Genomic DNA, 24315 nt, shown 5'->3' with positions numbered 1-24315 from the left:
TAACTGGGTCTTCCATGCACACTGAAATAAAGCCAGGCTCTCATACACACAAAGTGACCTGAACATAAACAAAAAAATACCACCACTCAAATCTAAACTAAATAGGTATCTGTAACTTCTATCAGCAGAAAAAAAAATACACATCAGTACTCAATGAGCACAAAATCATCTTAAGATTATATCTACCACCCATCCAGCACTTACAGATACAGGCTTCTTCCCAGAATGCTAGAAATTAACTTTTACAAGTTATGAAGCTGTAAAAAGGGAAGTTATACTGGATTACCTCTGAAGACTTTTCTCAGTAATATTGTTTATAAAGTTCACAGAACAGTTAATTACCAGTGGAAAACTTTAAACTGGAACCTTGATGATACGCACATCACCCTAAAAGTTAAAGCAATGAGAAGAACTCCCCTTCTCAACTGAGGCGAAAGGGACAATAGGAAGCACCACTGCTCTTCCAGCCTGGGAGATGAAAAAAAAAACAGTTTGCTTTTATTTTAGAGAATATAACTGAGAGCTGCCTTCATCTTCTCTATTTCTAGCCTTTATACTTCCTGCCTTCCACTAGCTAAGGTAAGTGGCAGCTTCTGTTATGTATCTTATGGATTATCTGGTGTTCTAGTCCTGTGGGGATGAAGGCTGCTCCAGTGTTAATGACATACTTGAAGGACTGATAGAAGACTCGACAGGATTTTACCACTGCAGTTTTCATGGATTCATAATTCAGCCAAATCTAAGAATATACTCCCCCAAATTTTGAAAAGTTCCTCTCTGAGGTACCTACCAAAGAACATCTCTCATCCCAGAGCTACCTTCAGGTTTTCAAACTCTATGGGTGATATTTTTTTCTGTTACCCCCCAAAAAGGGAGGGGGGGGCAAGAGGGGAAAGAAGTCTTTCACCCTTAAGTAAGCATTCAAGACTAAGTTATGGTATTTTTTCCTGAATCCTGAAGTTTTCCTATAATCACTCTGATGAGCTCTTATCCAAAGCAGTTCAAGTCAAGCAAAATTATGAACAACTTGAAACAAGGATTTATTATGAAAATAAGCAACCTCAACTATAGCTGTTGTTTAAAATTCTGACTGTTGTGATCTCATTTCACTTATTTTTCCATTGCGTATCTTCAGATCCTAATTAATGGAAATACATTTGCAGATCAGGATGAAGCTGTCAACATGCAACAACAGTCTAACTTGACTGAAAACATATTCTTGTTCTTGTAATGTGTGTAATATCTAAAGAATATCATAACATTGACAAAACTAAAAAACCCACAAAACTCTGTTTTTCCATTTGTATACCCTGCACATTCCAACATTTTGGAGGCAGTCAACTTCACCATCTCACCATCTTTCCTACGCAATCAACTTCTTTCTGAAAAAGGTTAGAAAAATAAAACAAATGCCCTAGAGATATAGACAAATGTAAAAGTCAACTACTATATATATATACGTATATTTTTGGAGGGGGGGCAGAATTTCACAATTCGTAGCTCCTGTTTACAGTATAGCTTATGTCATTGCTTTTACAATGGCTACTTGCCATAGCCTTTTAAGACTTGTTTTATTCAATACTGCCCACCCCCCAAAAAATCTGCACTCCTTTGTAGTCATTTCTTCTGTTACAGTCAGCCATTATATCGTCTTCAGTTACTTTGACCAAACTATGGAGCTGCCATTGAAAATTTCATTTTACCCTGTATGCATATTTAAATTTTATTAAGCTTATTTTATGATCTACTTTATTCTTGTGAAAATTGCATTTTTTCTTTCAAGAGGATACAGATATCACCTCTTTGAAACCACTTTACTGCTTTTTCCTTTTTAAGGTATTTGTGTATCTTTAAAAATGAATATTAACTTTTCTACCTTCTTTTGTGCAAAGCAATGTGTGCATGTGTGCGTGTCTGCAGATGCATGTGTGCACAAGGGAGAAACAGAGGGAGAAACAGAATATACCTTTTATGATCAAGTTTGTTACCTTGAAAATATTTCTTTGTTTTAGATCTGTAATCCAACGGGTGAGAGCATCCAAAAATCCATATTTACCAAATTTATGTTATATTAGCAGTTAGACATTTTAAAATACTGAAGCAATGCTGGGAGATACTCTGCAATTTTTGCACTGCTGAATAGAGAAATGTTTCAGTTCAAGTTCAGATTTGGAACTATGCATCAGGAGATTTTTGTTACAGCAATTGCATTGCATTATTTTCATGCAGGAAGTATGAAAGGAAGTAAAACTGTATCACTTGTTTTTTTTTCAGAAGTCAACTGTGTTTATCAACCCATGCATAATCCCTTCGGTATAAAACATACCAGTAATTTTCCCCTTCTGCTTCCTCATTCTCTTTTTGTGGCCTCCTTCTACTTCTAACTTGCTCAGTAGAAACTTGAATCTCAACTTTGTGTTCAGTATGGCAAGGAGATGTACAAAATACTCATGTGGCAGAAATCAGAATAAAAACAGAAGAGATGACAACTGAAAAGCAAAAAGAAGTAAAGCATTGCCTGAAAGCATATATGTTACATAAAATCCAATGTTATCTCTCCTCCTTTTCTAATTAATTATTACAAAGCTTCAAGAGCCTTCCCACTGAAAGATGCCACAAGGCATTCGAATTCCTGTGTACAGGATTTAGCACTATATTTTGTTAATCAATTAATCCTGAAATTTTACAGAAAAGCAGTTGCTTAACAGAGACAAAAGAATTGGTGAAGCTCAAATTGAAAGTCCATATCCTGTATGAGACAATGACTGGCACCAGATGATTCACAGGAAGAATCTTCCTAGCCCCTTTACTGTCAACATCTGACCTGAAGCATGTGTCTTACATCACTTATTTTTTTCCCCTTCCCCTACCTACTAGATCTGTGGCTGCTTTTATTCGTATGAATAATATCTCTACTATGTAAAAGGATTACTGAAACAAACTCTAAAAGACCTAGGAGTATATATGTCTAAAATAATGAAGATAGCAGGTACAAACACATTTTTTGTAAAGATTAATTTTAAGCAATACATAATGGCGTGAAGACTTTATATTCTGTTACATTGTATTAAAGCAAGCTCTGCATTGTAAACCCAACAACTGGGTTGCAGCCATAACCATTAAAGCACAGCAGATAGCAAATACTAAGCCCAACACTGTTACTAGTTTGTATGCCTCTTAAGACAAAAAAGCAACACAGCATTTGAGCCTTAGCGAAATTCCACTGGAACAGTTGCACCGGGTTTCTATATAGACCACATTCCTTGTCCTTTAAAGGGTATGCTATCTTATACTTGAAAAAGGTTTCTCTTTTTTTTTCCTCCCACAATTGAAAAATACTGTTTAATGCTGATTTAAGACTTGTACTGATGAAGGCAAAGCTGATGAGACAGTCAAGAGCTTATATTAAATCAATAGTAGACAGAAGTGAGGAGTCTGCATATGTGCTGTAGGCTACACTCTTTCCCATTAAGAGAAGGTTACAAGTATTTTTATATATATACACACACATATAAAAGAGACTGAGAACAAGCAAGCTTGCATTCCAAGAGAAGTTTTCTGGCTATGTCAGGAGTGCAGTCCACGTCCTACTAGACAAACCTATTTTTTTCAAACACAAGAGGATATTATCAGAGAAGTTCGTGCTGATATACAGAAACCAGAGATTGTCATGGCTTGGTGAGGTGATGAGCTGACGGGTGGATGGCGCCCATTATCTTCACTTCTCAATCCAAGTTTTCCTGAAAAACCACAGGGGGAGGAGAAGGCTCCAACTGAGTATTAGACACAGAGGACAAGGAAAGGATTAGGAGTGAAGAGCAAGGAAAGGAAGGATAATGCAAGAGATACTGCTGAGATTTCCAAGAGCTAGAAAATAGTTTCTAGATGAAAGCACTAAGTTGCCAGCAGTTCTAACAACAGCGAGGTTTTAAAGTAATAGTCTTGCACAGAAGTTAAGTATTTCTAAAGCAAGAAACAACCAAAAGGAATTTTCATTTAATATACGCAGAAAATATACCCTGGTTCAGCTGTTATAAAGCTCCTTTGGAATTCTAAAATGTTTCAAGCCTTTGTTCGGCAAGCGTATCACCCGCTAACCAGCCACTTGCCAGCGGAACCTGAAACGAAGTATAAGGGGAAGCTGGTGCATGAAACTCAGCTCAACTGCTTCTACATCAAACCTGGAGGTAAGACAGCACTACAGAGTTGTGTGCATGCAGACTGCATGAGAATCTATCTCCTGTGATAAGTATTCCATTTCTATTTAAATAGAAGAGTCTGTATCATGTATGAAATAGCATTAATAATGCGAAGTAATAGTGTGGGATAATGTACTTTAAAGTCATGCATGTGATTACACTACAATATGGTATAGAGAACTCTGGTAATTCTCCAGTTGGTGGAGATGCAAATGGACAGCTTCTCTTGGTAATATACGGTCTTTTAAGCATCTAAAGAACATCATTCTCCCACCTCTCCTTTGACTCTAGGGTAAAAAATAAACGCATAGGCATGCAGGTATGAGTAGCAAACATGAAAAAGTTTTTATTGTAAGTGAATAGGCTAAGAAGTTTAAAACATTACCTGAAAGCTTGATATATTAAATGCAAACATCTGCAAGTAAAGGGGTTAATCTGAAAAGGGGGTTATACGAGTGGTTTTTAAAAAGTAATTAGTTATCAAACATTTTGCTTATGTAAGTATTTAAGTGTTCACATATGTAATTTCACTGATGTGGAAACATCTGCTATTTTATACTACACAAGGAGGTATGTATAAAGAAGACTGTGTACAGGTAGTCACATGAAAAAGACCCTTTAAAAAAAAAATCTGTTCCGACTTTAACTCTTGAGCTTTACTGCATCATATGCCTATCTTATCTTGAAAAGATGTCCGGAATTCCTCATGTTGGCAGTACACTCTCAGCAGTAAACGTCCAGACAAGCTAATACGCTACTTATGTGCTGACATCCATAAATGGGAAACTAAGACTGTGTTTAGCAGATATACGCAGTATTATGCTCTTTCCATTCTATTCAGAAACTCACCCACAACTGCAGGGTACTTGATAAATGCTTTTAGTTCTATTCCATATACTTTCTCTACTAATTCACTTTCCCAGGTTGGTATACACTTCTACCATACACAAAATAATTCTCAGTCACCAAAAAACTACGTAGCACTTTTATCTCAAATCCTTAGTCTGTTTCTTCTCACATGACATAAGCTTCACTGCCTTTCAAACTGGACTCCATCATTCCACATAACTGAAAAATCTGGTAGCAGTACCACACTTTTTCTTATAATTTTGACCACTCTCATTACACAACATAAACACACATGTCATTAGAGCAAAAGATGGCTGCACTCATTGCAGTTTTAGTTGCAAAACTTCCTACCATTATAAAACCACTTTACAAACGCAAAGCTTTCTAAATTACTTGCTTTACAGTTGGAAGATTCCACACCTCGGACAAAAATCTCAGGATATGAAGGGTGAGGAGGAGACGACAAATACAACCTTTTAGAAAAGTCTGAAAAGAATCCTTGTATATTTGGGCCGAGTTGAAGGGGGAAACAAGTGACATGGTTTTCCACATCAAGATTTTTATGTCTTAAGATAGGACCTTCAAAATTGGATTTACAATTTTGCACTGAAAATGTGTTGTATGTAGTTTAAGGGAAAACATGAACAATAAGAAAGCCCTAGGGAAAAAATATCACTTAAAAATACTTAATAGTATTATATACAAAGAGTTTTGCTTAAAAGGAAAAAACAGACTATTAATTCCTTCTTTCTCTCTTGTGATTTGAACCCTAGAAATCTAAATCTGAATATAGTAAACCTACATGTCCTTTCCACGCTAAGTACAAAAAAATCCCAAGCACCTTGAAGCAGAACTAACCAATACCTGATAATCCTAGAATGCCATTAATAGTTTAGTTTGGAGGAGGCATCTGGAGGTCATCTAGCCGAACACTGCTCAAAATAGGGCTAACTTCAGTTAGATAAAGAGCCTGGTAAAGACGATAATATGATAAACTACAGATTGTTACCGAAAAGTATCTTCTACTTTTCTACTCTGTTTTTTCATTCTATTTATTTATTTTATAGTAATTTGCAAATAAGCATCCCTTTTCAGCAATAAATGTTTCCACAGACATCACGTAACATTAAAAATCAAATCCTACTCCCATAGAATCAAGCAGAGCTTAATCACATACTTCAAAAAGAGTCATACCAGCTTGTATATTCTAAAATAAGCAAGCTAACTAAGCATTAGGCAGCAAGATCGGCAATCCTGATCTTACAAATCTGCTGCTGTAAAGCAGCACTGCTGTGTGTCCAACCACATCTAAATGCAAAATAGTGCTCAATTATGCCATCAGGTTACCATATTGTTTTTATACATCTACAGGCAAACATTAAAGATTTTTACATATCACTGAAAACTGAGACACAGAATTGGAAAAACCTAACGAAGTTGTAGAAAAAAAGTAAATCAATACCTACACTATTTCTGAAGGGTCATTTATTATTTTTCTTGACCTTCTGAAGTAATTTTTACCATCTACGCACATTAAAGTCAGTAGAGTGAAGAACAGAACAGAAAAGGAGACAGTATATGGGAAGCATAGCAGTAGGCTAGTAGAAGTGTTACAAACCAATCTAAGAACAGATAAATTCTGAGAGAAGGTACAAGGAAGTCATTTAACTGAATGCAAGACAGCATCTCAAAAGACAANAAAAAAAAAAAAAAAAAAAAAAAAAAAAAAAAAAAAAAAAAAAAAAAAAAAAAAAAAAAAAAAAAAAAAAAAAAAAAAAAAAAAAAAAAAAGTCACCAAGAACTAGATAAGCAACTTTCTTCCCACTCTCTGCTTATTTACTCCTCTCCAAAAAATGTGCACATGACAAAACTGTAAAGTAGTTAAGTTACAGACAAATTGTAAAATAGATTAGAAAAATTGCATACAACATGACAAAGTTAATTCTGTCAGAAATATGACCTTAATTTTCTGGAATTCAATCCTATTGCAATATCAATGCATTTTCAGTGTGTATAATTTGTTTTCCTTTTAAATTTAAAAAAGGAAAATAATATCTATTCTTAACAGTGCTAGCAACTTAGTTTTCCTCAAGTTCTCCCTGTTCTATAAATACAAAAACCAGTATACAGTGATGATAAATCAGTCAACTCAAGAAATAATTCTCTAACCCAGCATACACCCATACACAACTGATATGATGTACTTCAGCTATATAATAATCCGATTACCACAGCTCCCGATCATTGCCAAAAGGAGAAATTGATATTGGCTTAAACAATAATTATATTTATGCATATTCTGTTGCATTATTTCATATTAATTAGCATGAAGTCTAGAGCAACAGGTTCCAAATGAGAATGTCATTTTGTTCTTTTTCATTATTCGATCAGAATACTGTGTGTTGGTGGGTAAAAGGCTAATAAAGTTCTCCAATTTAAACTGACATTTTTACCAAAACCAAAAAGCAAATAGAAACTCTGAAGTTTTATTACATCATAAAAAGAAAGCCTAAAACAAACAAATCTATTTTCCCTGTCTCAATGGAAATAGTTGAGCAAGTTTTTGTTTACTGACCATGACACACAAGACTGAAACCAAATATATACAGAAAGTAGATCTAACCACCAAATACTGATTTCTTTCTCAAATAGAAACACACTTCAGAAGAAAGAAGAGTTTTACTAATATTGAATTCTAGAATACACAATGTAGGATATCATCAGAACAGATTTCAGGGGAATTTTTTTTTTAACATCCGTTATTCTTTTTTACAGGATTTACTGAACTTTTATACCGTTGACTCCTCTTTTCCCTAGGAAAGTAAACTTCTAATAGTATTCCAAGAAGAAGTTTCTTAGAAGAGAAATGTTTTTAGAGTCTACCTGAGGATCAATAAGTCTTCATATATGCCTGCTCAAGTGGGGCACTTACTAGCTACTTAGTGCTTAATCAGAAGGGTGATCTGAAAGGATCCCTCTCAGCCTTGGAAAAAATGAGCTCCTCCAGCTGAGAGGGCTCTAGGAGACTGTAGTACAGAAACTAAGAATAAAAAAAATCTAGTTTGACAACTGTCTTTTCCTAAACATCTCCTTTCCATTTCACTTGCCCTCAACATACTTTTGGAAAAATTTTCCTTCTGGAATAATCATGACGTAGGGAAAAAAATATTTCTGGTGGGGGAGGGGAGGAAGACCCCCCCCCAAAACTCTGGCTATGTCTATGGACAACTGCCAAACTCCCTCCATCTACTGCAAATCTTTGCAGTGTGGGAATCTGGGAAAGTGACACTAAATTTGAGGGGTCCTGACAGACAGATGGTGGCTAGTTAAACCAGATTACTATGAGGTTATGTAGGTACCACTTGTCTCTACGCAGTTTCACCAAAAGTAGGCATGGCTGTTCTGCTTGTGTCCACTTCCTTGTATCTTCTTCTGGCAGCTAGAACGCTAAAGTTGAGCTGAGCTCCAAGATATACAACTTAGTTTTCCTCAAGTTCTCCCTGTTCTATAAATACAAAAACCAGTATACAGTGATAAGATGATAAATCAGTCAACTCAAGAAATAATTCTCTAACCCAGCATACACCCATATACAACTGGTATGATGTACTTCAACTATATAATAATCCTATCACCACAGCTCTCGATCATTGCCGAAAGGAGAAACTGATATTAGCTTAAACAAGAATTACATTTACGCATATTCGACTGCATTATTTCATATTAATTAGCATAAAGTCTAGAGCAACAGGTTCCAAACATTGGTTTCCACAATAAATACCACCAAGATTAGGAGGGAAAAGTAGTAATTATGAATTAAAAACTAGTCAAAAACATAAGCCAGGAATTGCCTTTAAAAATTTTAAAACATTAGATCATCTAAACAAATAACTAAAACCACCATCTTTATTTGCTCTCAGAGAGACAAAGTGTCTGAAACCACAGTTAACTACACAAGTTTAAGGATCATATTGAAAATAATTATTTGATCTGTAAACCGTTTGGTTTTTGGTGTACTTAGAAAAGGGTTTCTTCTGGCATCAAATACTCTGTAACCTGAGCTTCCCTTCTGGCTTTTAAATGAATACGCCTAGTTCTAACCTTACTTTAACAGACACAAACTTTTATGTTAAATAGCGGATCACTGTAAACATTAACTGGCAGGGCTCCCAAATCTAGCCTGAAAAGTCCTGGTATGAGACTGTAGGTGTCTGCACCAACGTTTTTAGACAATAGACTTTAGACCACTAGGACAGCAGAAGATCATATGGAAAAAATAGAAGCTATATAAAACCCAATATAGTAAAAAGATCAAAATAGTCCTTTTTTAAGTATTCATAAACTTTACTTTTGTTATATATCATTTTGGATAGGTTTTTCTACTGTAATCATAGAGTGGGTGCAAAGCAGTCTTTCTGAAATGGTAAGTATAACATGGCAAAATGTTGGGGGACTTGTCCAGTGCAAAAGTAACACCCTTTGGCTGCCAAGAGCATTTATTTTAAATTGTATGATACAACCAACTGTAGATACTCAGTTCTACTGAAATAAAACTAGTTTCAACAAACATTCATAACATTGCAACAAACAAAAGACTTTACAGGACTTTCTTATTCTTCCAGATATTGGATTTTGTGTTTTTTGAAATTTATATTTTCACAAAAATCGAATACAGATCTTCTTGTATGAGAAAGGAACTATGCCAATTAGAACAGAGGAAATAGTGCTAGTTATGTCATATCTAATAAGATTTCTATGACAAATAGAGTAAAAAGTAACTAATTCAAACAAAAGATTAGAAAAGGTAACTTGTTTCCAGATCCCATTAAGTGCTACTTCAAAACTGCACAAGGTTGAGCCAAGTAAACAGCTATTACTGAATAGTCCTCTCTTAGTATCTGGAAACAGGAAATAAAAATAACAATGTAACACTAGTGCCCAAAAAGAATAGGTTTTGAATTTGAAAACTCAATTTAATAAGGAAAAAGCCTAAAGCCTCAGTTTAGCAAAAATGATAAACAGAAGTTGTATAACAAAGCAAAACTCAATGAAGATATTTATAGCAAAAATTCAAGGTGGATATTCAGAATCATGTTTGGTTGAGACTTCAGTGAAGATGGATATTTAATGTTGAGGAGTTTATTTTATGTAGTAAAGACTTTCAAACATACAATAAGGAAGAAAAGGTCTGAAGTTAGCTGCATCTTAGTGGAGAAATCACCATGTAAACTATCAGGATGACCTAAAGAAAACCTGCAAAGGTCAAATGAGGTAGTAAATAACTCTTCTTCTATGGGTCTGTAAACCCAGTTTGTTCTAGAGACATAACTCTTTCCATGAAAGGCTGAGAAAAAAAGTTGTTCTTCTAAACTACCAATAGCTTCAGCTTTTTTGGAGAACTAAGGATTAAATCTTCTAAGACTATTCTAGAAAGATAAATAACTAGTATTAACATGTATCCGTATACATGGAATGCCCCGATACTACCCGATATCTTAAACTAGTGGACTTTTTACTAAAGCAAACATGAACCGCTTCTCACATAATAGAATGCACAAATTAAGTAACAGACAGAATTCTCTATAGTCAGATGCAGCAGTTAACTCTGGAGAAAACAGACCTACCAAAACTATGGCTGAAGACCTCGAAAAACTAGTAGTACAGTAGCTGGGGTTTTAGTACGCTCTTATTCATGCTTCTCCTCAACTGAATGATACATCGAAGAGCGCCATGAAGCCAAAAATACACTGGCTCTTGTGGCTGAGAAACAGAAATGCTGGTAACTTCATACTGGTGCTGGCAAATTGTCGATGTAGGTCACCCCTGAAGATATGCTTTCATCTCCTCTGCTCCAATCCTCCTGCTTCCATTCCCTTGGTTTGGTATGCTTGTTGGGTTTGTTCTTTAATGTACACTGAAAATTCTTCAAGATAGTGCCTCCTAGTACAGATTTGTGAATCTACTAGCAAAAAGGGCCATTAACTAATTCAGGGAAATGAATCCCTTGGTGCGTTTAGCTGACTAGTCCATTTTGCATGACAGGTCTTAAAGCTGAACATAGAAGGGTTCAGTAAAATTCTCCTGCACAGAAGAGCAGAGAGGTACCAATGGACTACTCTAACTTTGCAGAGGCTGACTGACAATGAATTTTTCAAAAAAATCCAGCTTTGAATTGTCAGATGGAAATCCTGCCCTAAAAGAATCCTTGTTTAGACAGAAGAATTCAGAAAGGAAGCCTTCTGCGTTTTGTTGTTACACAATTAGCCAAAAAGGGCCCAAGCAGGTTACTTGAACACAAGCCCACTGCTCAGAAGCATACGTTAATACCTGTGCTTGAGACCCTGTAAACCTAAATTCTGACATCTCTTAGTGAACAAATTGTTTGCACCTCAAAAACCAAGCAAACAATCTTCTCTGCTGTTAAAAAAAAAAGCTGTTTATACATGGTGTTCAGATTAAAGACTGTCTTACTTCTATTATGTCAGCACAGAGAGTAGTAATAGACAAGTTCTATTTATTCTTTATGAAAATTGTGTCTCAACAAAAATTAAAAAAAATAGGTTTAACTTCAAAAGGCAAATATTAGTATATGCATATACAAATTCCTACCAGGAATTTAAAATGAGATTAAAAACCCTATATACATAGGAGAGACTCATCAAAATCATATAGGATAAACGAGTCTTGTGGTACTTAACACTGCTTAAAATCTTCATGTCTTGTCTAGTGTACCTGGAGACGTCTGCATTTCTTTTCCGTTTACTTGGGAAATTAAAAGGGAGAATTTCACCTCTTTTTCAGCATCTCAAATAATCTGTTTCTGAGAGTATTTAAAATGTTATTACACCATTATTATTTCTGCCACATAGCATATGCGAGCAACAGAGCTCCCTCCTGATCTGGAGCTTTCAAGCTGTGGAGCTTTCAAGCTCCACATTGAGCTTAGGAAATAGAAAGATCTAACAGATTATCAAAACTGCATGGCCTTGGATGCCATGACTTTCCTCAGTTTTTACTTTGTTCAGAGGGAACACTTCTGGATCAGAGGTCATACACAGAATTTTTAGAATCAGCTTTTATGCACCAAACACAAAGAACAGATCACAGTACAGCTCTACTTCCAAGTACAGACATAAATATGTATATTTATAAATGCTCATTCACATATAATTGCATGTTGCAATGGTTCTGTCTATATCTGTATGTACAGCATACTCATATCTACCACTCAATTCTGAGTTTGCCTGATATATGCCAATTCTTACATAGAAGCCTGATAATTATATAAGACAAGCACAGAGCCCAAAGTACTACCTTTTTCTCTCATCAGGGCTTAAATGAGGCTCAACTCCGTATTAGCACTGTTCTCAGGTCAGTTACCCCTAACAGTCCAGAAGTAACCCTTTCTAAAACCTGCTGTAAGGACAGTAATTTGGAGCTGGAACAGAGACAGGGTTTGAATTGGCTACGTTTGTCTATCTTTATGCAGAACACTAAGATCACATACATCACTCCAACTTTCAGTAGATTTTCTTTACAACAAGACTTCCCAACACCAACGGAAGTATATTCAAAACACAAACACTATCTGTATGAATATGTACATCCAACACACACACTTTGCCATAAAAATCTACTATTTGTCAATTAAGGGAAAGATTATGTGTTAAGCATGTTTAAATGCTTTCTTGAGAAAAGTGGTATGTTAGGAAGCACTGAGAGACTTTTCTCTTTCAGCATGTCAAAATAACAACAACAAAAAAGTATTCCTTCAATTATAGCTATTAGCCAGCTAGTTTCAGTCCTTGAAAGCTGTAATCTAATGACTTAGACTGTCTTAAACAGAAAAGAGACTCTGAAGAAGAGCTGACTAAACATTTAACCCAACATATCACACACTTACATCTGGCATTTCTGTAAAGCAGAAAAGGATCCTGCAGTTGGAAATCGAGGTCTTTAGTAATTGGTTCTGTTCGATTTTCCATGCTTAGCCTGTTCATAATTGTGAAGCCATGCCTTGGAGAAGCTGATCTGAAAATTATCAAGTAGAAATACCAGGTCAAAGAAAAACAGAAATGACTAATTTTTTGTTGTACAGTTCTCCAAAACTGTTTTTCTTTTTTAACAGTATTTCGAAAATCTAATTTAATTGTCAAGGAAATAACAACTGAGCCTTGCAGTCTTTCATGTAATCCTTTTAATTATTTCAAAACATTCTGTAGGAGACATGACCAAAGCACCATGTTCACAGTAACTGCGGAGAGTATGCAGCATCTGTAATACTACCATTTGAGGCCCAAAGATTTAGTCACAAGAATTACACACACACTGCATTAATCATAATCATTTTTACATTGTATTATAAGGGCTACAACATCTGAACAGGAAATATATTACTAAATGACACTTCATCCCAGACCACTAGCACCACACTACTCAAACATCAAAATCTAGCCTATGGTTTCTTGGTAGACTGTAGAACTGTAAACAGCAATTAGAAAGATACAGTCATGGGCCAGAGACAGCCTGTTGTTTAATATTCAGGAAACAACTATATAGGATAACAATCATTCCAGACGGGATTTTCAATACCATCTAAAGTATAAAAACACAAATCCTAATATGCTGTTTCATAGGGGTTATACTCCTAAGTCACTTAGATAATTTATGTTAACGTGAGTGTTACCCCTACCACCAATTCTGACAGAAGATACCATTTTCAAACTGAGTTTGACAGTAAAGGACAAGATAATGGCTAAATGTTTGGGAAAAGCGCCAACTCTGGTAATCGCTGGTGGGTGGATGTCTCTATGAAATCCAAAGTTCAGGAACCTGCATTACAGGATGGGAGGCAATAGAAAATCAAACAAAAGGGTTGTTGCAAACAAGGATTCTTCTTAAGGTTTGCAACAGCCAGTGATTCACTTTTTTTCCCTTTCTTGTTTTTAAATAATCTACTTCCACTGGTGTTAACCCAGTGGCAAGTCTGATTTTTGAAACTTCCTGAGAATTCTCAAAGATGGGATAAGTGATAAATAAAACAGCTTAAGTAAAATGGTCACCCTACTTTATCACAATGGTAACTGTGACAAACCTATGGTCTGGTGGCAATGTTTTTCCAACAGGATTTTATGACTTTGTTCAAAGCTACCGAAAATTAAAGTTAAAACTGAAACTCAGGGGGAGGTCAACACATGATGTCACCCACAGCTCATAACCTGTTCAGTATTGTTCTCTGTAGGGTAGCAACGGTGGGAATCTTTGATGAAAATGAAATCTTCCTCAGCTTCCCTTCTATACAGGGAACAAAAAGAACAATGGAAGAACACAGGTCGTAGAAGTGCCAGGCCTACACGTTGTCAGTTCCAGGCATCTAAATCCAACATCCCAGAGAAATACTGCTTCTGTTGTACAGTACAAAGCTAGGCACTTCATGCTACTGCTAGCACAAACAAGGGCCAGTTCTTTCATCTTGCAGCGGTAATTTTTACAGCATCTCATATCATCTTTTTGTTCCTCTTCACTTACCTAAAAGGAGGTTAGAAAAATTACTGCTAATGATTCCTGCTGCTGGTAGGAAAGAGCTCAAAAGATTAAAATCAGCATTCCCACCTCACACAATTCAAATTCTCTTGTGCCTCCTCAGTGTCAGTTTGTCACTTGCCTACTCAAAAGAATCCTTTGCTTTCTCAGTACTCCTATTGGATCCTCAAAAGCATAAAAGCTGAAGAAGAAAATATGTTTATCTGCTTCAGTGTCCCTTCCAGCAGCTACTGCAAGATCTGTTAACTGAGTCATTTTATGCTTTTAACATTAGTCATGTGAAAATGCTGGGGCACTACCTTGGAAACCCTGTCCGAACACAAGGCAGGCTTTACAACAGATCTAGTACATAGAATATTAGAACAGATGATCTGATGGATGATCCAAAGAGTATTGTCTTTGTAAAATCTCTGAACATCACAAGAATTTCTCATCTCCTCAACAGCCATATTCCTAAGTAAAAACATTGAAGTGGAAGCAAAAAATCTGCAAATAAAACATATACCTAAACATATGAATTATATAAAATATTCCATAACCACAGCCATTACATAACAAAAGCATTAAAAAAATCCAAAACTGTGGAGGAAATATGCACAGAAAATTAGCAATCAGATTCAAGTAACATGAATGTTCCTCTATACAGGGGGAAAAAAAAGTCCTGTCATTCCCTACCCTTACTGAACATCATTGTTTTCTTCACTCTTTTTTCAGACATGTTTTCAAGGAAAAAATGCTACATCCTATTTAAAACAATATCACAGATTTCTCTGGTTCAACCACACTGAGTTTCAAACTACATTTTGAAGTCTTATCCACATTCTAGGTGATGCCTCTTTCTCAGTGTTTTCTTCTGTGTATTGTCTTTTTTTTCAGTATTCAATTTCTTTTCACTTTGGAATATGACAGGATTTGAGCATGTTACTTCATTTGGCCAAACTGTTACCTAGCTAGGTTTTCTACATCCAGAGGTTTCATGTTCAGGCATGAAAACATAACATGCTTACCTTGTGTAAACAAACAGCGTTCCTTCCACATCAGTCTTCTCCTAAACAAAAAGGACGTTACAAAGTTCAGGCATAAATATGTCTCTTTTATCTTTATTTTAACAGTACCAACTGGAGTTACACCTCTCTGACTTAAGCAATGAAAAAATAATTAAGCCCTACCTTATGGATGGTGATGATAAATTACAAATAGCACAGGTCACCATTCAACTGATGCAAGTGTTATGACAAGATAGGAAAGCTATTAGATCAGCTTTTTCTTTCTTAATAAAGCCTCACAGTGAATTTCTAATCTTTTTATACTCTGTCAGCCAAGATAACTGATGAGACTGCACTGGAAACAAAGAAGACTGCGAACTTTTGTGACAAAGTGGATAGTAAGGCTTAATATCCTGTTCAAGGTATACAAGGGTCTGTGTCTGGGGGCAAGTATTTTAGGACACAGCAAGGGGCGGGGCGGGCTGCTTCAGGCTACAGAGCCGGCAATACGAGCTTAAACACGACACTCATCGACATTTGAGGGTGACTTAAATCTGACTCAGTTTTCAAACAGACTTGCTCCTCACGAGCAACGTTCAAAGCCGATTAGGGAGGGAAAACATACAGAAAGTATATTGCAAACACGGCTGGGTGCATAGACCTTAAACCTTACAATAATAAATAATCCAAGAATGACCCGTAAACAGCCTCTCAAACTTTCAAAGGATTCCTCAAGACAACTTTTTAAATCTTAAATTACTTTTTTTTATATATTAAATCGCTTTATCTTAAAGCATTTCTTAACATTCACAACCCTATTTCTCCATGTATTTCAGTTATAACTGTCACTAACCATTTTCAAACAGGAGATATTTCTTCATTCTTATGGGCCTGGAACAAAACCCAGCCCCTTCCCATCCCCCCTCTCCGATACTGCAGAGTGAAAAAGCCCCACGGACACTTCCAAACCCACCCGCTGGGCACTGCGGGGCTCCACGAAGCCCCAAAGAGCCCAAGGACAAGCAAGCCCCAAACTCCGTGAGGCAGCAACCGCCCTCACACCTCGGCGCCCCCCTCCCCCACGCCGGCGGGGGCGGGGCCACCCCTCTGCCCGCCCCCTTCACACGCGCCCCGCCCCTTCTCTGCGAGGGGGCGGGGTCTCCGCTCGCCACGCCCCGCCCCGCTGCGCGCCGCGGCGGGGCCGGGGGGGGGGAAGGGGGGGGGCACGTACCCACTCGTTGGCGCGGTGCCCGAACGTGTAGAGCGCCACCTGGCTGGCCACGTCCACGATGCTGCTGATGTAGGGGTCGTGCTGCTGCAGCGCCGCCAGGCTGATGTCCAGCCCCTTGCCCAGCAGGGCGGCCCCAGCCACCGCCGCCGCCATTTTGCCTCCAACAACAACACACGGTTCCTAGTAGGCGCAACCAATCCAATGCCGAAAGGAAGGGTGGTGGCCCTCTTCCCCCGCCCCCCTCGGTTTCTCCTTACTCCCGCCCAGAGAGCGGGCGGGAGAGTCGGAAGGCAGCCGTAGCAATCGAGCGCCGAGCACCGCTCTGTCGGGATTGTTGCCCGTGGCAACAGGCAAGCTGCGAGCCCGGCCTGGCGCGGCGGCCGTTGGCCGCGGGCTCAGGGAGGCCGGTGCCGCCCGCGCCCTCCTCAGCGCCTGCCCCGCGCCCCTGCACGGCGCCCGCAGGGACCCGGCGCGGCCGTTTGTTTGCTCCCAGTGCTCCCCGAAAATCTTTCGTTTTCGGGCCTCTCCCCACCACTGGGATGGCCACCGACTTCCTTGTAGGAGTGGCCTTTGAGATCCGCCGGTAACAACCCGGTTCCCCAGCTTTAAACCCCAGGAGTTTTAAAAGAGCGTGCCAAACCCTACAGAGACTTGCCACGAAATCGTGAGAGTTGGAGGTGTTGAGCTAGGCATCCGGCACGTGTATGCTATGCCTATCTGCACGCCTAGGTGAAGGGCTGGTATGCTCCAAAATACACCTTCAAGAGCAGGGAAAGCCACCAAAATATGTGTAAGGGAAGCCTCATGTCTACGAGCATATGCACGCACTGGAAAATTCAGGCACGCCAGTGTGACAATGCAGAGAATATGTATACAAGCACGCACAAAGTTAGCATGTGTGCCTGTAAGCACGCGTGTACTTCCTGTATGCACCTTGCGTGCACCAGCACAACGCACCCCACACGTGCATGGGAACATAAGCTAGTTAAGATCTATACATAAATATGTATTTGCTGGCATACACTCGGGCGCATTTCTGCACAGCGCATAAGCAACAAAGAGCACGTGAGCACCAACCAAGCAAACAAGAGGAACAGACTGATAGGACCATGAACTCAGTTTTCCTGTCAGCCATACATACCATATTTCCCTATCAACCATATGTGTTTTCGTATTAATCTGTTATATCAACAATTTACAACAAATCAGCTTTTTGCGACATGCAGATAAACGCAGTACATCCTGTTACATGTGAAAGTTCCGGTTAACAGTCCAGCCTGACCCCCTGTGAGAGCACGACTTTCTAAACTGTGACTTCATCACATGAGACTGCAGTGGCAGCTTTGCAAGGAGTTACCACCAGGGCAATGTATTTTCTTCTAAAGAATGGGATACGATACATTTTTGGAAAGGTAGTAGCTGCAGGTAGGGGAGGAAGACCTCCATTTTGTTTTCCTCTGGCCTTGGCCCCCCGGTTTGGATGGAGGCTGTGGGACAGGATAAGCAGAGGCGCCTGCTCTGAGAGCAACTGGGCAAGCCCAGTGGATGAAATCTGTGTAGTGTAACATGGGGACAGGAGAGAGCTGAGAGACAAGCAGCTAGGGATTTGTAGTATTAACTGCAGGGATAGTGAGTCTCTTGAGTTAGGAATGCACATGGAGCTAGCGAGAGAAAAGTCAGATAAAGAGACTTTTCTCTGAGACTCAAGAGGGAACGTGTAGGTTTTCTTGTAGCCCAGAAAGCCACTGAAAGTTGCCTTACTAAGAGCAATGATCTACAGCTTGCTCTGCAGGTATGTGGTGTGTACATTGTGTGTGGGGGAACCTCCTTACAGAATTTTATTATGATTTGCCTCACTCTTTCTGAAGCTGTCTTGTTCTATCTAGGACTCTAATGAAACATAGCTTTAGAGTTCAAAAGTTGCTTAGATGTTTTTGGTATACTTATGGTAGAGAACTGGTTCTAAGTGGTTTTACTCCAAAGCTCTGGCCGACTCATGGATCCTGTAACAACAAAGAAGATACATTGTTCGTGGTGGACATGAGAAACTACCCTACTTGGTCTAGAAATGACAGAAGTAGAATGGTAGGAAGAACAATGAAGTAGGAAAGATAGCCCAGGTAGTGAATGGATGCACAATCTTTGCTTTTTGGTGTTAAATGATCTTCAATTTCCAGGTTGCAGGCACTCCTAATCACAGTCCTCCTTATCTGCTTAGCACTCTCCTCTTGCCAATTCTTTGTCACATCTCCTGCTTACAGGAGACCTTTGTCACCAACACATGGGAGATTCAAACTCTTGGAGCCCCACTTCTACAGTTCCCTTTCCAGATGCCTTTGCTACCTCCAGAAGTAATACTTTAAAAAGAGGTTCTTCTGCTCTTTTTTTTTTTTTCCCTACAGGGAAGGGGGAGAGGATATTGCAAAGTCTGATGAGAAGAAATGTGTTGCAGAAACCCATTTTTCAAAAGGTTATTCATTTGGACTGCAAGTAGTCATAGTTGTTACCTGATAGGAGAAGGTGGTATACAGAATTTGCAAAGACATATTGCAGCCCTGTTCTAACTGAAAAAAAAATGCTTGAAGTAGGAATGAGTATCTTTGAACTTTTACAACTTCTCATTTCCCCTTTTGTCAGGCCAAGCAGTAATGAACACTTGAGACCTTGCACATGGGGTATTTTAGGAAGACGGGCTGACGGGGTCAGGTCTTCTCCCTTCTTGTGCACTTCTCTTCACATGCGAACATTGTACAGACTGCTCTCTTCACCTGCACTTCATGGAGAAAAATGCCAGCTCCAAATCTCCAAGCAGGCCTGTCAAAAATTTTGCCTTTCTGTTCTCAGAGCCCTAGTCATGGCTGCCTCTCCCCTTTAGTACTAAGTTCTTCCTGGATTACTGCATCTCTTTTGAACAGAGCTTGGCAGTTTCCCAGCCCTGCATTTATAGTCAGTGAATTTATGCTTTTGATCAGGCTATTTCATATTACTTGTTGCACTGTATGGAAGCTTCTCCTGGTTCCAGCTGTTTCCCTGTGTAAGTGTGATATAATTGCGCCTTTTATTTAGCCTGAAGCAAAGGTACTTAATAAAACCGTTAGCTTTACCCTGCTTTATGGGGTCACTTGATAGTAGACTTAAGTCTTCTAACAAAATCTTGTAAGTAGAGAAACACTATAGATTTTCACTGCATCTAAAAAGTTGAGAACATCTTAGCAAAAATGTCACAGTTTAAAGAGATTGATTCTTTAAACAGTATTTATTTGCTTACAGTCTGTAATCCACTGGTCTATACTAACTATCAAGTCAGAATGATTTTGCTCTAATTTGTTTATGAAACAAAGTCATTTTTTAGCTTTGAAAATGTCGTAATTTCACAAAGTATATAATTAGAATGTCACATATTTGTTTTCCACCCACGTGGATACTATTCTATTAAAAAACTATGCTTTTGACTTAGTATGAAAGGGATTTTGAGTAGGTAATATCCAGACTTGTTTAAGGCAAAATCCACACAGCATGCCATTCTTAAGGTCTCTGTTGAATAATAAACACTAATGTATTTAGGCCAAACCTTTCCACAAGAATTCTTCGAACCAGATTTTAAGTCTTTGCTTCACATTCAGAATCTATGTCACTTGGGAAGGCTGAGCCTTTCTTCCTGCAGCAAAGTATTGACACTGACAATATGATTTCACGTGAATTTATTAGGTGGCAATGCTGAGTTTATGCAGGCCTTGTCCCAGGTCCCAGGCATTCATTCCTGCCATGCTGGCATCTTTGTACGGTTCTGGCACAAGTGCATGTGCAGCCACCGCATGAACCAGCAGACTGGGGAGCTGAACTGATTGAAAAACAAGTGTTCATCCTGCTGCTTCAGATTGTGCCTCAGTTGACTGCTTTCCTGTCTGTTCACATTCAGTTCCTTCTTTGATTCAGTTCCTTTTATTATTTTAATAAATGGCAGGTCTGACTTAGGAGATGTACAGCATTGAACACCTCATTTGCTCCCCTTCCTCATCTTGCACCCCTCTGGAGCTATTATCGCATGGTAGTTGGTTTTTCCTTCTTACTCCTTCCCCAAGGTTGCCATAATTTCCTTTTCACTCTGGCCAGTGGCATCACTGCTTCCCCTGCTAGCAGAAAGGTGCTAAGGCAGCATTAATAAGCTCATCTCACTCCATCCAGGGCCACTTGTATATCTTTGCTTGGAACTTCCCAACATGCCGGCTTCCAGGAGAACAGTAGGTGAGTAGGTGGCTCTTGTGGAGCCAGACAGATCTGACAGGGCTGGTTCACCCATGCTCCGCACATCTCTGGGGATGCGTTCACGCCTCCTCAGCAAGATACCTCTCACCGTTGGGGAAGCAGTGCCTTTGCGGTCTGCTGGAGGCTGACTGCGTCCCTTCCCAGGTGCTGTAGAAATGCATGGTCTTTTCAACCCACGTTTACTACAGGCTCTCAGTAGCTAACTTCAGAGTATGCATTCATCATGCTCAAAAGTCTAAATTGTTGGTTGTATTGTTGGATCACCTTTTAATTCCAATCCTAATGGTCAAAGCAGTTTTAGTCTTTTTGTTAGTAATTTATTACTAGCTGAAGGTTCTTTAGCACACACAGGGACAGACAGTGTAGTTTAATCTGTTACAGTTATTTGAAAATAATCCCCAGACTAAAATTAAATCTGATTAGTTTGATTCACATTCCACCTCCAAATTAACCACAGCACATTCACTTGTTAGTATACACATGTGTGTTTGTAACATTGCTCCCTGGTGAAGTTTATGAGACTCTTCTGAGATTTTCTGCAGTATGTTAGTCTGCACAAGAATGGGATGGTATTGTTTGGCATTGTTGCTTTTGAAATTCTGATGTTATCCATACTGTGTCTGAAATGATTAATTACATTTTGCTATGATTTTTCCATAGAACCTTGTGGTTTTGTATCCTTTGTAAGGGCCTGGATTCTTACCAAAATACTATTTCTTGCTTTGACTTATATTTTGCTAAGTGGTTCTGCTACTAACTTCTGAACTTTTTTTTTTGTGTGTGTGTGTGTATTTATTTACAAGATGCTCAGCATTACCTATTTATAGGCCCAGCTCCTGTCAGTGGCATGTCTAAAAAAAATTTAAAGAAAACTAACCAATATAGTTAGCTGAAGTATAGTTTTTGCCTCTATAACTTCGTATTTAGATACTCTTCTGTAGTGAAGAATTCTTTTTGATTTAACTTAAGTCACTTTTCAGAAGCCATATACAGAGCTGAAAAATTCTATTATCAGGAAAAGACTATATATTTCAAGAGCAGAAAAGGAGAACTTTTACTAATATGGTTCAATTGAATTAGAACGTTATGCAAAAAAAATTATTGTATACATTTAGTCTGTAAAAATTCTGATTTTTATCAGTGTTAGACTTTCAATATTTTAAGTGAATGTAATAATAATTCAGTGTCTTATCTTTTAGAATGACAGAAATTAAAAGATTATAGACGCCACAAAAGATTTTTGTACCTGAAATATTTTTTCCAACTATACTAGTTGATTTAATAAAAGGTGTTACTTCTTCCCCAAAACTTTGCCTAACTTCTATATGATTGCAAATACAATTTCTGTCACACCTCCTAATAAAATTCTAAATTACTTCCTTCAGCCTCTCCCAAAGCTGATAATGCTTTGGGGGCATATCAAATAAACGCACATTGTTGATTTTCCTGTTGTAATAAAGAAAGAAATGCTGTCAAATCTCATTAGCTTTTTTCAACTTCTTTAGTTATTTATCATATCAGAAATCATTGACTTCCTTCAGCAATACTTCTTCTAAAGTTTAACTTTGCAAGCTACTTTACTCAATCCTATGCTATTTTAGTTATAGTTAAAAATTGACACTGGATTATCTTATTAGTAAGCAATAATTTTGGACCAGTATTTGAGTTCCTCCATAATCTTGTAACCACAGCTGTGTGTGCTTATAATCAATAAAATACTATTGTTATCCATTACCTTATTGCCATCCTGATAAAGTGACATAAACTGATTTGATCCATCAGCTTCATTCTTTAGATAGATGATTGGCCAGGCGAACCACCAAAATACTGATGATAGGCTATGCCTGCTATCTCCCATAGGTTAATGAGATATAGTATTAATTACATCTTACCTAAGATAATATCTTTGCAAGCACGTCTTTCTGGTAATCACCGTTTATTCTGGCAGAATCAAACACCTGTAGCTTTAAAAGATCCATTTTCCAACTAGTTACAGAGAAGATTGCCTCATTTAATTTATTTACTAATGTGAAAAGTTCCATTAGATAATTACATTAAGCCAGGACCTCATTTTTACACCTCACCTAGCATCGGAGCTCTTGTCACATTAGAGAAATGGTGTCATTGCAAAGATGTGCAGCTGTTGCTGCAAAGGAACTGGTGGCAAGCCTAGAGAAGTATTTGTTCAGGGCAATGGGATCCCGAGGGGGAGAGCTGAAGAAGGGGAAAGTGCTTTGGTGCCAAAGTATCTTTTTTAAGAAAACAAACTCTGCATATTCAAATTAGTTTGGTTGTGTTAGCCATAGAAGGGAAGGCTCTAAATTACTATCATACCTGTAGCTTTTGTAGAGTTACTTTATTAAGGGAGTTCACATTACTGCATTCTTGACTGATAAAAATACTATTGCTTTTTTTGTGCAGAACATGAGTGTTTATTACAGACGCTGGTAAAGCATTTTATAGCATTAGGCACAGCAAAGGGGAATGGAGCTGGTGAGAGTGTTGTACCACTACAGAAATACAGATAAATGATATATAGTCAAGGATCCTTACGTGAATCGTATCTACTCACTATATTGTTGCTATACCGAATCATATCTATTTACTATATTGTTCTATAGATGTAAAGTAAGAAAAGTAAAGAGTAAAAGTGGGTGTTCTGCCTGAAGTGTCCTCAATAAAATTTTGTAGCTGCTTGTGGAGATTCCTATAGGGAAATATGTGTGATGCTTATGGCTGCTTAGTATCTGACTCTGGAGATGGTAAAGCTTACGAAGGTTCTCATAAACATGTACTCTGTAGTTAAAGTGAGGCTTAAAAGATGTTATATTTTTTCTCAATATGAGATCAGCTAATCTATAACAGTGTGATCTTTCCACCTGGTATATCATTTGGGGTGATCATTTTTATTTATTACTGGCTTTATTTTGCTGGCAAATATCAATGTGATATTTGTTTTAAAATAGATTTCCTTTCAAAATGAAAATTGACTTTTTTTTCTTTCATCATACGGACTGTTGTAATAAGGATCCACAATTGCTTCAGTGCTTTAATACAATGGATTAAAGCTAAGAATTTTTCATTTTGATTTTAAATTATTATTTGTGTTGCTCTAGGGTTTGTGGATATGGAAAGAATGGCCTGGGCAGAAAAAAGAGCTCAGATCTGTGTAACTGTACTAGAAGATAGAGCTTGATAACATTTGAAGTGTTGCCCTTGGAAACAATGAACAAAATCCGTC

General features: G+C 38.0%; 2 protein-coding genes across 4 annotated transcripts in view; one reads left to right on the top strand and one right to left on the bottom strand.

Moving 5' to 3' along the window:
* Nucleotides 1–16982, bottom strand: part of DCP1B (decapping mRNA 1B) — a 46472-nt gene extending 29490 nt beyond the window's left edge. The window contains exons 1-3 of the mRNA XM_085324023.1: nucleotides 16809–16982; nucleotides 15599–15639; nucleotides 12952–13079 (exon numbers count right to left, since the gene is read on the bottom strand). Of these exons, the coding sequence (XP_085180149.1) occupies nucleotides 12952–13079; nucleotides 15599–15639; nucleotides 16809–16961 (322 nt within the window). The 5' untranslated portion in view covers nucleotides 16962–16982. The remainder of the gene's footprint in view (nucleotides 1–12951; nucleotides 13080–15598; nucleotides 15640–16808) is intronic.
* CACNA1C (calcium voltage-gated channel subunit alpha1 C) overlaps nucleotides 3960–24315 on the top strand; it is a 493339-nt gene continuing 472983 nt past the window's right edge. For all 3 annotated transcript variants that reach the window (XM_085324022.1, XM_085324021.1, XM_085324020.1), the window contains exon 1: nucleotides 3960–4187. In XM_085324022.1, coding sequence (XP_085180148.1) covers nucleotides 4058–4187 — 130 coding nt within the window. In that variant the 5' untranslated portion in view covers nucleotides 3960–4057. The remainder of the gene's footprint in view (nucleotides 4188–24315) is intronic.

This window comes from Rhea americana, unplaced genomic scaffold, assembly GCF_003343005.1.
Source record: "Rhea americana isolate MKP2758 unplaced genomic scaffold, rheAme1 scaffold_9, whole genome shotgun sequence".
NCBI lineage: Eukaryota > Metazoa > Chordata > Aves > Rheiformes > Rheidae > Rhea > Rhea americana.
The sequence above is the reverse complement of the archived record's forward strand: the minus strand, read 5'-3'. Positions and strand labels throughout refer to the sequence as shown.